Genomic DNA, 14,938 nt, shown 5'->3' on the forward strand with positions numbered 1-14,938 from the left:
GCTCACTGCTGACATTAGACTCAGAAATTCACAAAGGAATGACTTCTGAACTGCCCTTGAAGACGGAGTGGCTTCTGGAAGGAGGGAATGGGCCCTCCACGAGATGGGCCACAGTGCCTCAGGGAGACCCACTAGGAAGGAGAGAAGGATGTGAAGGGAAGTGGAGGGAGGTGCTCAGTGGCAGGGGCAGGTATGGGAGGGGCAGCCAGGCTAAGCGGTACAGTCCCCCAGGGCATGAGCCAGGACTAGCCCAGGTCCTGTGTCATTCCACATATGGGTGGATCCCTGGAAGGATCTGTAGCTAAACTCAGGAGACTGGCAGAATGGAGCGTCCTCCAAGTCCACTGAAGAGCCACGAATGGGCTCAGCTGAGACCTTGGGCTGCTGCTGCTTCTTGTTAACGATGAGTCTTGTGAACATCCACAATGAGGAGACCTTTGCCGAATGAAAACCAGCAGAGACTTCCAAGACCCCGGGGGCTTTTGATTTTCCTTTCCTGAGCTGCTGACAACCAGTCAGATATATGTGTCCCTCTAACGGCTTTTACCCAGCACACAGCTGTGCACCCAGGGAGCCTGCTCTTTTTGTTCAAGGCTCCTGGTCTGTTCGGGTGACACTGGACAGTCCTGCTGAGATTCCCCAGACACTCTTCTTGCTTGCTCACACTGGCAGGAGGTGGGAGTGGCAGGGTCTGGGCAGTGAAGATGAAAAATCTCATCTTTCCGTTTCTGGGATCTGGGCTGACTCACATCAGCAGGAAGGTGAGTGGACAGATCAAAAGCTTGCAGCTGGGTCTCTGTAAGTACCAGCCCAGCAATTTCACCCCAAGGGTCATCTTCAAAGCCTCCCTCAGAGTCCCAGATTACACCCACAGCAGCTCCAGGCACTGGACCTCAGCAGGAAGATTGCAAAGGCCCTCCGCCCCCTCCACAGACACACATAAGCGGAGATAGGATTACAGTGAGAGCAATTTACTTTGTGGGGAGGAAGGAAGCTCCGATGGGGTGTGGAAAACTGAATTCAGCCCACCAAAAATATTAAATAAACAGGAAGTTGGGAGCTTGGGAAAATAGAGTCCTCACTGGGGACCAAATATGGTTCTGTAACCACGGAAAACTGAATTCAGCCCACCAAAAATATTAAATAAAAAGGAAGTTGGGAGCTTGGGAAAATAGAGTCCTCACTGGGGACCAAATATGGTTCTGTAACCAGCAGCAAATATGCCATCCCCCAGCCTTTATGTCCACACTTCCTGGGGCTGGAAGATGGAGGGGAAGGGGCTGAGGGTTACCGATCTTGGACTCACAAATATTTCTAACCAAGGTGGATAGGATGGTTTAGAGGTATGAGGAGAAGAGGCCAAGCCCCCTCGCCCCAGAGGCACAATGGCCACCAGCCATCAGGCTGGAGTCCACATTTGGCCAACAGACTAACTGATGGCTGTTTGTACCAGAAATGCTGAGCATCTGAAGAGTCTAAGTTTGTTCCTATCCTAGCAGGAGTCTTCTAGGCCTTGGGATAGGGTGGAGCTGGCTGTACAGCCCAGAGGGCAGCTTCTTTAAAGGCTGCAACTGGTCCAGGCCTCTCTGTGAGCAGGCTCCATCTTCCTAATGCAATATTCACTTTCAAAGGGCCCAGGGACTCCATGGAGACTCCAGGGCCTGCCTGCATGGCATTCTGAATTGGGTTTAACCACACTTTCTATTCCTAGAGTTTGGGATAAATTTATCTGTAATCATGAAATAGGGCTCTACAACTCCGGAAGTCCTTGAAGGCATCAGTAGGGCAGCTCCATGTAACATGTGAGTTCAAGAAGTGAAGGGCCAAGTTCAGGCTCCTGATTCAAGTCTTGGCTCTGTTACCATCTTGCGGTGGGAGCTTGGGCTGGTTGCTCAACCTCCTAGGCTCAATCGTCAAGTCTGGCTAGATGGTCTCCAGAGTATTACACTCATATGACTCTAAACAAAAGGTTCCCTTTGCACCCCCAGACTGGTTCTCCCAGCCCTTAGCCCTGATCACACTGAGCCTAAGGTTTCTGATTTAGCACCTGTCCCTAGAGTACAAGGCTGTGTCTGTGTCTTGCTCATCTCTATATTCCCCACAGCACCTGGGACAGGACTTAGGACAGCAGGTGCTCAGTCAATGCTTGTGGAATTGAGTTGAATTTGCCCAGTGGTCTAAGATGACTCCATGTATGCTTAATTTCATCCTGGACTGGCCATCTGTATGGGCAGATGCTTGAAGGAAACTGGCAAGCCCTCCTAAAAATGTCTTCACTCTGCCTACCACATAGCAGAAATTCTACCAGCAGATTCCTTGGGGGGTCCTGAATGTGTTTTCCTTTCTCAGAAGCTCCCTGTTAAAATGCAGATGGCTTGTCAGAGTGTACCTGGATTATATCACCCAATATAGAAGGCAGGAAGAGGACAGTGCACTGGGGAAGACTCAGGAGGACGGCGCGTCTTGGAGGCAGCAGGGTTGAGTAGCACGAAGGGTATGGGGCTGAGAGGAGGCAGGACTCCCACAGTGAGCCTCACTCCTTCCAGCTGCCTGCACAGTACCGGGCTGGGCCACAACAGCTGACTGAGCCTCACTCCTTCCGGCTGCCTGCACAGTACCGGGCTGGGCCACAACAGCTGACTGAGCCTCACTCCTTCCGGCTGCCTGCACAGTACCGGGCTGGGCCACAACAGCTGACTGAGCCTCACTCCTTCCAGCTGCCTGCACAGTACCAGGCTGGGCCACAGCAGCTGACAGCCTCTGTGCAGTGCTGCAGGCTTTCCAGCCAAGCTCCCTCTTTGCTTAGGTGGGGAGGCAGGCGGGGCAGGGCCTAACTCTCCCCACTCTACAGATGGGGACCTGGGGCTTAGGGAGGTTAAACCCAGTGCCCAAGGTCTCATGGGGAGTACGAGGCACAGCTGGAATGCAAGTCCAAATCTCATCTGACCACCATGGTCCCTTTGGCGTCTGAGCTTTTAGTTTATATTCCCATGACTTCCATTTCCTGAAGAGTAGAAAAGGGATTCCTCTGGGATTAAATCCCAATAGTTGAGCAGAGCACAGGATGCCCAATATGCCTTCCTCCAAAACACAGCATCAGATACCCAGTGACTTCATGCCTCCGAGCCTTTGCTCAGGCTGTGCCTGGTGCCGAATGCTCTTCTACCTACTTTTTATCTGGGGCAGTCCTGTCTATCTTGCAAAGTGTATTCAGTTGTCCCTCTGGCCAGAGTGAGTTGCTCGCCCTCTGCTGTCTTTCCACTAATGTGTTATCAAGCTCACTGCACTGAATGAAAGCTCTTCAAGTTCTGCCATCTGTCTCATTCACCTCTGGTGCTCAGCACCCTACAAAGGAGCTGACACTTTGCAGATCATGGAGGAACTGAAGAGAAAAAGAAATCCAAAGACGTGTTCCGAAGAAGCCCTGTGCCTTTCTCCCCGACTGCCCAGGCAGCTGTAATGCTCCGCTTAGGAAGGTGCCTATTACAACATTGAGTCTGTCCTCTGCTGAGAGCTTTCTGCATGATGTGATCTATTGCTTGGGTTTTTTTCTTGGCTAGAAAATACCCTCAAAATCCACTTAGAGAAATCTACAGCAACATGAGGGGAAATGCTCTTGAGTGGCAGACTGTATGACCCACTGGAAGTTTTAGAACAGCCAGCTTAAATGTTGTGATCAATTCAGAAACATTAATGCCTATTATGAGCTATGCTCAGTGTGAACACAATGCCACCACTGTCTAGAATATATGTTCAAATCCTTAGATTTCAAACAGAATCAGACCCCATGAAAGGCAGATTGATTATCCTACTAAGAAGAATCAAATCTGACAGATTGCTATGGGGGAGACATTTAAATGGGTCAGCAGCCTTGAAATTATAGCCGGTGTTTGCATTTTTAAACAAATTACTAAAAAAAAGGTTTACAGGTGAAACATTTCATCTGGAACGCAAATCTATATTTAAACCTAGTTTCTTTGTTCTGTTCATCCTAATTTAGTAAATTACTCATAATTTTAATTATACTTCAATTGCCTGGCAGTTGACAGGCATTTATTTCTACAATACATCGTATTGACCACCTCCTGCTCTGGGTTTCTTGCAATTAGTTTGTTCTGTTGGGCTCTGAAGGGGGACAGCTGATGGATGGACACGTATGCCAGGTTCCTTTAGTGCAGCTCTGCGCCACTTCACAGAGCTGTCCAACAGCAATGGAGAGGGCTGAGAGCCCCGTGCTGTCAGAGGCAGGACACTGGGGCTGACAGCCGGCACCATGTTCATAGTCTCTTATTTGCAGGGGGTGACGCGTCCCAGCCCCGATGCTCGCTGCCACTATAGAAAAGGAGCTTACCTCATTATTGGCAGCCAACTGCCACGTATACAAAGAAAATGCTAATTTTCTCTCAGAATTTAGCTCAGTACAAAGGACCAATCTTCCTTTGGTTGATTATGTTAGTGGAGAGTGGGGTTATTGGCAGCCAACTGCCATGTATACAAAGAAAATGCTAATTTTCTCTTAGAATTTAGCTCAGTACAAAGGACCAATCTTCCTTTGGTTGATTATGTTAGTGGAGAGTGGGAAACAGAAGGGCCTGGGACCTTAAATTTCCATTTTGAATGTTTTCTACCTCCTACCAAAGATCGTAATAGAAGTCAGGGCTGAAGCACGGACTGCGGAGGTCTAACAGACCTCAAACACAAGAGATCTTGCATGCAAGAGACCTCAGAGATCACCTTTGTGGCTTTCTATTGTTACAGAGGAGGAACCTGGAGCCAGAGAGGCCCGTCAGGGTCACGGTCACTCAATGGAAAATTAAGAGGCCTAACGCCAGGCCCCTTGTCACTTTACCAGAGGCTCCAGATGGACTGGGGGAATGACTTCACAGAGGCAGACAGTTTCTTGGTTCCCTTTCCAATCTCCTACACACTAGTAAACCTAAAATAGGCTAAGTGCCACGGCAGTGAATTTTCAATTTCACCAGAAGCCATTTGGAAATGTCTCTTTTTCATCCTGAAACATCCCTATCCTATCCAGAGAAGCCCTCTTGTATGCAATAGAAAGAAGGCGAAGAGGGACCCACGAGTGCTCCGTCACGCTTGAAGGAGATGATGCATTCTTGACAGAAACCCAGTTTACAAACCCTGCTTTACATCCCTCATATGGTAGTCTCAAGTTATGTTAGGGAGAACCATATGATATTGCCACTTTTGTACCTCAAACATGGTCAAATTTCATATGATTCCACCTAACACTGACATCACTGAGTTACAACATAACGGGTAAGCAGGGACCTTCAGAAGCCAGTGGCCAACCTTGGCGCCGCGGAGAAAGCACCTTCCTGGTTAGCTCCTCCAGCCCTCCAGCCCTGATCTTGACTCCACTTTCCTTCCCAGCTCCTCCACCCATGTCAGCCTCCAGCTATACCCAGGGAGGCCGTGTCCAAGCCACCCCTGAGGAGTCTAAGCCGGGGTGCTGGCCGCTCGGTACTTCTTTCCCCACCCCTCGCCTTTCCGGCCGCAGCCCCAGCCAGGAGAGGTCTCCAGCTCACTCTTTGCCCAGGTATGTATTGAGCACCCCCTGCTCTTGCCCAGCCCTGGGCCCCTGTCCCTGGTGCCTGCAGAGCTGAGCCACTGCCACACCCAGAATTCACCCTTCCTCGCGGCCCTGAGCAAACTTTCTATTTAGGACAGTTCCCTGATGGCCTCTGCTGGGTTCCCCAGCATTCCCTCCCTCTCTGGTTGGCTCCCCTCCCTCCCACAGGAGGATGATCCTTGGTTTGAATTACTGTTCACTGGAGACTTTGTGAAATACATGTAACTCTGTGGATATTTTGACTGGTTGCAAATGATTTCTGTAGAAACATTAACGCCAAAGGTTACAGTTTTGCTGCCCTATAGGGCACTGATCAGTTTTGCATGTGCACAGAAGCCTTTTTTTTGTCAAATGCCTGTCAATACGCAGCTGCTGTAGGGCTCTTTGAACCAGCTGTGTCGTTCTGCTGGTCCCTCCTTAGTGAGCTGAGTACAAGTTCCTTCTGTGTGTGCAATGCAATCGTGTTTTTAACATTTTGGAAATTATTCTTTGACACTATTTTCCCTTCAAGTTTGCAAGTCCGACAAAGGTATTTGCTTTGTTCTACCCTCACACACTTAGTACAGGGCTCGGCTCTCAATTGCAAAAATCTTTGTCCAGCCGACATGGCTGAATGAGCCAGGGAATGAGAACGTGTTGTACAAAACCCGTGAGATTCCCCTGGCTCTCACCTGCCACTGGATCAGAACAGAGGAGGTGGTGTGCGGCGTTGCTGAGACAGAACCTGGAGGCTCTCCTGGAACTGAAACCCACACAAGAAGGAAGCAGGGATTAGAATGGTCCCATCAGTATTCAGCCACCCTCCCCTGCAGCCCCGAGAGCAAGTGTGGGAAACTCACAGGCCCTGCCCCGCTTCTCCCCATGGAGACCTTCTCCTTGCCCTTTCTCAGAGCTTCCTGAGGTTCCTCTTCCAAACCTGTGCCCAGAAGGAAGGGACCTAATCCTAATAAGAGTGGCAACAAGGTAATGCCCCTGACTTCATCCCCCACAAACAGACCCAAACTGAGACATCCAAATGAGTTTTGATCTCTCCATGTGGGTTTTCTGAGAGCCCCACACTCCAACAATGGTGCCCTGGGAGCGCCCTGCCTGAGACCCTCCCTGCAGTACCCAGATCTTCTGGGGGAGGGAGACCCCCAGAAGGTACTTAGGTAAGAACTACTTCTCCTGAACAGGGAAATGACCCCTGGGAGCGCCCTGCCTGAGACCCTCCCTGCAGTACCCAGATCTTCTAGGGGAGGGAGACCCCCAGAAGGTACTTAGGTAAGAACTACTTCTCCTGAACAGGGAAATGACTAAGTCAGGTCACAGTGCTCTTGGTTTTAAAAACAAAATGTGACTGTCACAAAAGGAGGCTGATTTCATCAGACAGCACGGCCGAAAGGTGGTCTGTCATGATTCTAGGAAGCCACAATGGTTCTGCTCTGGCCTCTGCAGGGACAAGTTTGGTTTCACCTCTGCTTGTGGCCATGCCCTGCACTCTGGACAAACTAAAATCCTTGTCATCTGCCACGTCCAGGAGGCCTTCTTTGACCTCCCTTCCCTATGCCCCTCTGCTTATGTATCCCAAACTATAAGATCTCTGAGACCCAAAAGAAGATCTGATGCAAACTCTACATTTAATAAATATTCATTGAATTGAATGACTGAGGATGGTTTCGCCACACCCCCAACTTGTGTGCCTGCAGAGTCTCACTCTACTCAGCATCTGAGATTCGTTGTCTGGGTCACCGGCTCTGTGATTCTCCTCTGGACCTGCCAGCCCTCCCCGCCTCTGGTAGTGCCTGTGTCAGTCACACCTCCAGCCCTCTCAGTTCTGCTTTAGGGACAGAACTCCATCCTATGTCCTCTGACTCTCCTGTTGTTCTATCTTAACGGTGGACCCGTTACCCAGCTTTCCTAATGGCCTGGTCACACTAGATGGCAATTACAGGGCGGTCCCAATATCCTCAAATTGTGAGGTTGTGCTGGGAAATAAAAATCACCATAGTAAGAAAATGCTTATCAGCAAACCATCCATGTCCTCAAAGGACCCTCCCTATCTAGTGTAGGGTTCCCCAAGCTCCGGAGTCAGTCTGTGCCTACCACTCTCTGGCCATAGCTGAAGACAATATAATACAAATACAATGCAAATCCACTGCAAAAGAAACTGCAAGTCTCAGAAAAGGAAGATGACAAGATAGGAGAATCAAAAGCACTGATTTGAATATCAAAGGATTAAAAAGGGCTTTCAGGGAGACTGAAGAAGCCCTTGAATATTTTTTCAAAAATGGGCCATTGGGATTGAGCAGTGCCAGGTCAGAGGGAGGCTGTTGTATCTTGTTCTCACACAATTTTGTTAGAGATATTACAACAGTAAAATCAGCTTCTATGTTTTTTCTTTACTCTAAGAATTAGTGTTTAGATGAAAATTTACAATTGTGTTAAATGTAAGATTAAATGAACGCATTTACATAGTTTTGGTTTTGTACTTTAGTTCTAATGGAGCCTTTCCTTTGTGGTTTAGAGTGAAATTGGCCATGGATTAATTGGGAAGGTTTTTCTGTACAAGTAGCCTCAGCCTCCTCGAACCTCTGGTTTGCCTCCTCTTTTGTTTCCCCTACATTGAGAGCTCCCTGGGGGCTGATCGGTCCCCCCAGGACCCAGCAGAGCTAGATGAACTACTGGACACATGAGTATACACAGGCCAGCTTCTACCCTGGGCGACCTGTGGCTTCTGTCCTCACTAGCTTTCCCCTGGGCTCTAATAAACTTCCAGGGTTAGTGCTCAGGAAACAGTTGGGTGAGAAAGCATGATCCACAAAAGACAACTATTATCTCTCCAGGGGCAGATCCGGCCTGTCCTGAGAGCATGGCTGGGGCCTGGGGGGGAGGCGGGGGGAGTGGTCGGAAGGCGCCTCTTATCAGGGGCAAAAGACTGCACAGATTCTGTTCTACTAGGATTGCCGGGTTTGCAGCAGAACAGTTTCTGCAGGTTGCTGAGAAGCCCAGAATGGTTCACCTCAATCCCTTTGCTGGTCCCTAAGGTCATGTGAGTCCTTGGGTTGGAGAAACTAAACTCCCAGGTTATAAAAAGAGCAAAACCAAAGATGTGTGGTCACAGGGTTGCCGACTGCAAATTCGTTTATTTGAAAATTGTTCCACTGGTGTGTTAAATGGAAAAGACAGCGCTTTGCGGGTATGTTTAGGGAATTATTATAAAGCACTGCTGGGTGAACTAAGTGCTCAGGTTTCTGGCCTGGGGTTGCAGCTTCAGTGTCTGCTACACAATATGCATTCTTTTTCATCCTAGCAGTGTGGCTATCACCACTGGATGTGTCTGATGGAGCTGTCTCCCAGGCTCACTGCGGTCTGGGAGGATCAGGTCACACAAAATTACAATGAATCTTCAGGCCCAATGCCTCCAAGGTAGGACAGCAGAGGTGAAAAATCCACCTGGAGCTTTGAGAGGGTCTTTCTTCCCATCACTTACCTGTGCTATTGTCAAACAGAGTGGCTTGGGAATGAGAAAAATTGGGAAAACCTCTTAAAACCCAGCTACACGATGACATTTATTTTTAATGAATCTATCAATTATTCAATTTCTGGGATGCTAATGGATAGTAGGGGCTTTGGAAGCCAATCAGAGAAATTTCCATTCCATTTGGAAGCCTTCGAAGCCTTGATTTATGACCATGGGGTATACAGGAATACTCTAGGCTGTCTGTTACTAATGGAATTCTACCGCTCTCTACCGCTCACCACCGCTCCCCAGTGACCCTTTCCTGGCTCAAAATGAAAGTAGGGCCTCTCTCTAGAAGTAAGTGTCTCAGACAGCAGCTGGCGAAGTGGCCTGGGCCCCAGTCTGCTCACCATCCTGCAGTGTGGTCACCGCCTCTGTCTCCAAACTGAAGTCGCTGTCCCCAATGTCATTGGTGGCCTTCAGGCGCAGCTTGTAGGAGGTGAAGGGCCTCAGCCTGAAATGCAAAAGAGACCCATGACTGTTGGGGGACCCTGCCACACTGTCCTGTCCTCAGGTGTTCCCAGTGAAGCCCTGGCAGGTGGAAGGAGGGGCAAATCTCTTCCCTGCCCTGAGAGCTCTGGGCTCCTGCATGAGCCGCAGACAGATTGCCCTGCAGCTGGGAAGCTGTTCACAGGTAGAAACAAACCCCAGCTGCAGTGAGCAGGGGTTTTAAGGGGACCCTGAATCTGTTCGGAGAGTAACTCTTGAATACCCTGTCCTGTCCTAATGCCCACGGAGAGAGGAATTTCACATAGGGGAGGTGAGTGAAGAACTTTCTGGCCAGGGGAGGGAGATTCTGCGTGGGGCTCCTCAGGAGACACCGCCACCTCCTGTAATCAGAGATACTCCTGCACAGCAAATCACTGCTCTCTAAGGAACTCAGGGAATTGCTCAGGAGGAGCTAATGAGATTAGCCCTGGCTCACACTGATCCAGAACTTAATGTGAGTTCTGGCCTGATTCACTTCCTCCCTCACCCCCAAGTACTCCTTTGTGGAGGTCTGTACTGGCCAGGCCCTGCCTGGCTGGACTCTCCAAGGTCTATCTCTTGCCCCAGCTATAGGCAGGGCCCCACCATTTAAGAGTCAGACACTGTGCCAAGCACTAGGCATTACCCCATTTAACCTGCACAACGTCTCTGAGAGGTAGGAGTCATTATTACTCCCATTTCAAGGATGAGAAAACAGAGGCCCAGTCAGATTAATTTACTTGCCCACTGCCAGAGAACTGGTAAGTGGCTTGGCCTGGATTGAAACGGGGGTTCTGTCTTAAAGCAACATTTGCATGTCACTTTACATAAGACTTCTTCCGTGTAAATTATTCATATGAAAAAATGCCCCTAGCCTTTTGAAGAAGATTTTAGGGGCACGTGCTTCCCTGAGGCAATACTTGGTGTTACCACTTTAGCCTACTTCCATCCATCCATCCACCCTTCTTTCTTTCCTTCCTTCCTTCCTTCCATCCATCCATTCTCCACCTGTCCACTGGTCAATCCATCCATGGAGCCATTCCACATTTATTGTGTCTCATATGCCAAGCCCCATGCCATGCTTAAGACTAAGACTTGAGCCAAACTCTTCTGTGCAGGTGACCCTCAAATCTTCATCAAGCCCTAGCAGCCAGTCAGTGATCCAATGTGTGCTTCTGAATGCCCATGCTTGTCAGTATCTGGCCAGCTCTTCTTGGATGTCCTTCACATTACCTCAAAAAGAGCAGGTAAGGAAGCTGCGTTACTCCTCTTCCCATTCTACAGCAGCTCCGTATCAGGCAATGGCTACACCATCCTCTCAGTTTCCCAGAACAGAGACTTGGGGTGACTTGGAACTCTTCAACCCCTGTGCCTCGAGTCCATACTATCTCTAAGTGTCCTTAACTACCATTCTAAGCCAAAGCCCCCATCACTTGAAAACCAATCTTCTCTTCTCACTCCCAATTAATTTGTAAACCAGTGGTTTTCCTACTGAGCACTGTGGAGCTCCTAAGACTCTGAAGAACCCTCTGTGAGTCCAGATCCCCACACCCCCTGCATCAATCAACAGAAGCCCCACTTCCACCTGCTTAGTACATTCGATTCTGGGTTATACTTTGTGTAAAGAAATGATTCTACTTTTTAGAAATTGATAGTCATCATGGATGAGCTTGGAGAAACTTGGTTGAGTGAAATAAGCAAAGCACAGAGGGATAAATACCTCATGTGCTCATTCATAAGTGGGAGCTAAGAGAGATGGAAGGCAGGAAAGGAAGACCACAGTGGTGCGCTGGACTTGCTGGGGGAGAGGACGTACCTTGGGATACAAAGTGGAGTGGGTGGGAAAGGGGGAGAGGGAGGGAGGTTGGGGATAATTGGGTGGGGGACATGGGGTACAAACGCAATTTGTGGTAATGCTGCCAGTATGGATCTGGCCTTCACTTCTTGGGCACAAGGGATGACAATCAGCTTTGTATCTCATGAATATTCATAACCAATAAAAAACCAAAAAAAAAAAAAAAAAACCCCAAAAAACCCTCTAAGTAATTTTTTTTTAAAAAGTGTTTACATCCACAAGCTAACAAGGATGCCAAAAGACAAATTAAAACTCTAATGGTTATCTTTGAAAAAAAAAAGAAATGGATAATTTTTGGAAACTGTGACCAGAAACATTTCTTCTATCCCTACTTTCGCATTACCCTCATCCGTAAGATCAGATTACAGTGGTTCTCTATCAGCTAGCACCTCAGGGAATGCTCTGCCTTCGAAGCCCTCCAGAACCTGACTGTACCTTGCTACTTCCTAGACCCTGACCACAGATATGTCTCTCAACCTCTCTGCACTCAGCTTCCACACCTGGGAAAAGCTGATGCCGCTTTAACAGAGATGCTTCTGAAGTCCCACCATTAAGAATGATCTTTGCTACAGGTTTCTGGGATATAGCCTTTTTAAAGCTAAAACAAATAAACAAATGACTTCCCATCTGTTCCTAGCTTCACAGAAGTCACTTTACGCAGTCTTGGTGATGGCCACATGTTTCTTCGCCTGAGGCCTCCTTGCCTCTCCTGCCTGAGCCGCCCACATTGGCATGGCGAACCCCTTCTCCCCCTTCTTGTATCGCAGGGCAGTATGGAGAGGCCATTAGGAACGTGGACTCTGAAGTCGGACTGCCTCGCTTCTAACTCCCGGTTAACCTTGGGAAGGTTACTTTGCTTCAGTTTCTTTATCTGGGCTGATAATGGCACCAACACCATGAGGCTTATGTTAGAGTTAAATTCAGGTGAAGCACTTAGAAGAGAGTCTGGCGCATAGTAAGTGCCCACTAACTAATAGCTATTCTTACTGTTATTATCCATTAAGTATCAACTTAAATAGATAAAGTAAATGCCCACCCCCTGTCAATTGTTCTCTATACGTCGTTCATTTCCTTCATCTTCTTTATCACAATTTGTAACTAATTGTTTCCTTGATGCCTGTCTTTGTTACAAGACTCAAAATTCATGAGGACAGGGCCTACGTCTGCCGCATTTACTGCATTATCCCCAGCACCAAGAACAGCCTGGCACCAGGGAGGAACTCAGTAACTATTCGCTGAAGGAAAGAATGAATAAGGACGCTATTGCTCATCTCTCAAGTTTCTTGGGGGGTTGAATAAGAGGACACACGTAAAAATCAGCACAGTATCCAGCACACAGTAGGTGCTCCAGAAATGACTCTCATCGTTATATTAAGCATCGCACAGTTTACTACTTCGCTGTTCGCTACCGATTTGGGTATTTACGGCCACAATGCAAGCTCCTTGAAGACACTCTTTCTCTGCCATCCCGCCTGGTTTGGGAGCCACACCGGGCACAGCGGTGTGCAGTAAGTGCATGTCAGGTGGCTGGATGGATTAGCCCAGCTCTGAGACAAATGGGGTCGAGTGCAAAGGAGACAGAAAGAGTTCACAGCATTAGACCTGTGTTTTGTCAGGCACACTTCATTCCCCAAGGATTGATTAACTGTCTCTGGGAGTTGCAGGGCACATGAAGCAGGAGCTAACCCTCTTGGTAGGAAGCCACATTGGTGCCCTGAAAACAGGGAAACGATGACTTGGAGGCAGAGCAAGGGAGCGTCACAGATGAGACGTGACGATGGTGATGGTTTCTCTTCTCCTAATCGACATGCTTCCCTAGCTCACCTGTGACCCCCTCTTCACCTCTCTGCAGAGCTGCTCCTGTGGGCTTCTGGTCTATCTCCTAGCCCTAACACAGCCTAATCCTCGCACTTCTACCCCCATGCCATTGCTCCTGCCAAGCTCCCTCCTATGGCAGAGCAGGACTTCAATGACTACTTGATAAACGAAAAAATGAACAAGTTGTCCTGGAATACTCTCCTTCAACACCTCTAATTCCCCCAAATTCTGCTCTCTGTTCTCTCTTCCAGGCCTATTCAAGCCTCTGCTTTGGAGTTGGCCAAGCAGAGTACAAATTCTGGCTCTGCCATTACTAACCTAGACAAGTAATTTAAATCCTCTCCATCTCATTTCATTCATCTATAAAAATGGAGATAACAGCAACCGTACTTCCCAGGGCTATTGTGAAAATTAAATGACATAACCCACCCTCATGTAGTCCAATGGTTCCTAGCCTACAGTAGGCAGCTAATAAATGTTTCTTGTTCTTGTCTTCCTGAAGGCTTTCTCTGACTCACCAGCCCCTGGTGCCCTTGCTGTCCACCAGGAAGCCCATCCATGCTGTGTTCAGGTTCCCTCAGCCCTTTGCACGTTCCACATGCCTTGCCTTCCAAATTCCCGCTATCCAAACCCAGAAACTGAATAGATTTAGGTACATTTGTTAGATAACTCCTGTTATCTAAAGTCTCACTTCTAACCATCCAAAACTCAGGAAATGAATCGATTTGGATAACATAGGACCTTCAGTATCTAAACTTGCTATCAACAATTCCTGTCCAAATCAGGAAGCAAATATATTTAGAAAGCAAGTTTATACTTGTACTGCCTCAGACTGTTAATCACATACACAACTTTTACTTCCACAGCCAAAGTATTTTGGGGTGCAGAGGTGGAGAGTGGGACGTGGCTTACAGTTCAACATTCCTCCCACAGAGCTAAATGCAGAGCCTTATAAACAGAAGAAGCGCCATATACCCATTCATTCATTTTGGTTATAATATAAAATATATGAGTCCTGAACATTTTAAAAGCTATCCACTGCTGCCTTTATTTATCTTGAAGGTAACCTCTGAAAATATTTATTAAAAATTCATTATTGGGGGCCGGCCCGTGGCTCACTCAGGAGAGTGTGGTGCTGACAACACCAAGGCCACAAGTTCGGATCCCATATAGGGATGGCCGGTTCGCTCACTGGCTGAGCGTGGTGCTGACAACACCAAGTCAAGGGTTAAGATCCCCTTACCGGTCATCTTTTGGGAAAAAAAAAAAAGAATTCATTATTTGCATCACAAAGCACAAAGAATATTGAACCCATGCATAATATCCTTGGTCAAATTCACCTCATTTTTAAATGGCAGTATTTTTAAAGCCTACACAGAAGAGAAAAAAATGAAATAACCCAATGGAGCTAGAGCCAGCATGTTGAATTTTATTGAATCCCTACGGTTTTACATTGTAGTTCCCTTTCGGCCTTTATGTCTTCTGTTTGGATCTATGGCACCTATTGCAGCAGGAGAGATCAGAGGAAGAGCAGAACCCATTACTGCTGGGTGTACAACCATCACCTGAGCTCACACTGTCACTGTTCTATCCTAAAATGACATCCAGAATGTCCCTGTGGCCCTCTGCTCAAAGCCCTCCTCTTCTTCCTCTCTATTACATTTCTGTGGGAGGCTACTCAGTCTCCCAACTTTAACCATCA

The 14,938-nt window shown here is 48.1% G+C and overlaps 1 protein-coding gene across 1 annotated transcript in view; it reads right to left on the minus strand.

Annotated features, from left to right (window-relative positions):
- LOC103595738 (protein sidekick-1-like) overlaps nt 1-14,938 on the minus strand; it is a gene marked incomplete at its 5' end in the record, with an annotated part of 238,324 nt that overhangs the window by 123,554 nt on the left and 99,832 nt on the right. The window contains 2 exons of the mRNA XM_008579197.1: nt 6,265-6,335; nt 9,446-9,549. Coding sequence (XP_008577419.1) covers nt 6,265-6,335; nt 9,446-9,549 — 175 coding nt within the window. The remainder of the gene's footprint in view (nt 1-6,264; nt 6,336-9,445; nt 9,550-14,938) is intronic.

This window comes from Galeopterus variegatus, unplaced genomic scaffold, assembly GCF_000696425.1.
Source record: "Galeopterus variegatus unplaced genomic scaffold, G_variegatus-3.0.2 Scaffold1829, whole genome shotgun sequence".
NCBI classification, from domain to species: domain Eukaryota; kingdom Metazoa; phylum Chordata; class Mammalia; order Dermoptera; family Cynocephalidae; genus Galeopterus; species Galeopterus variegatus.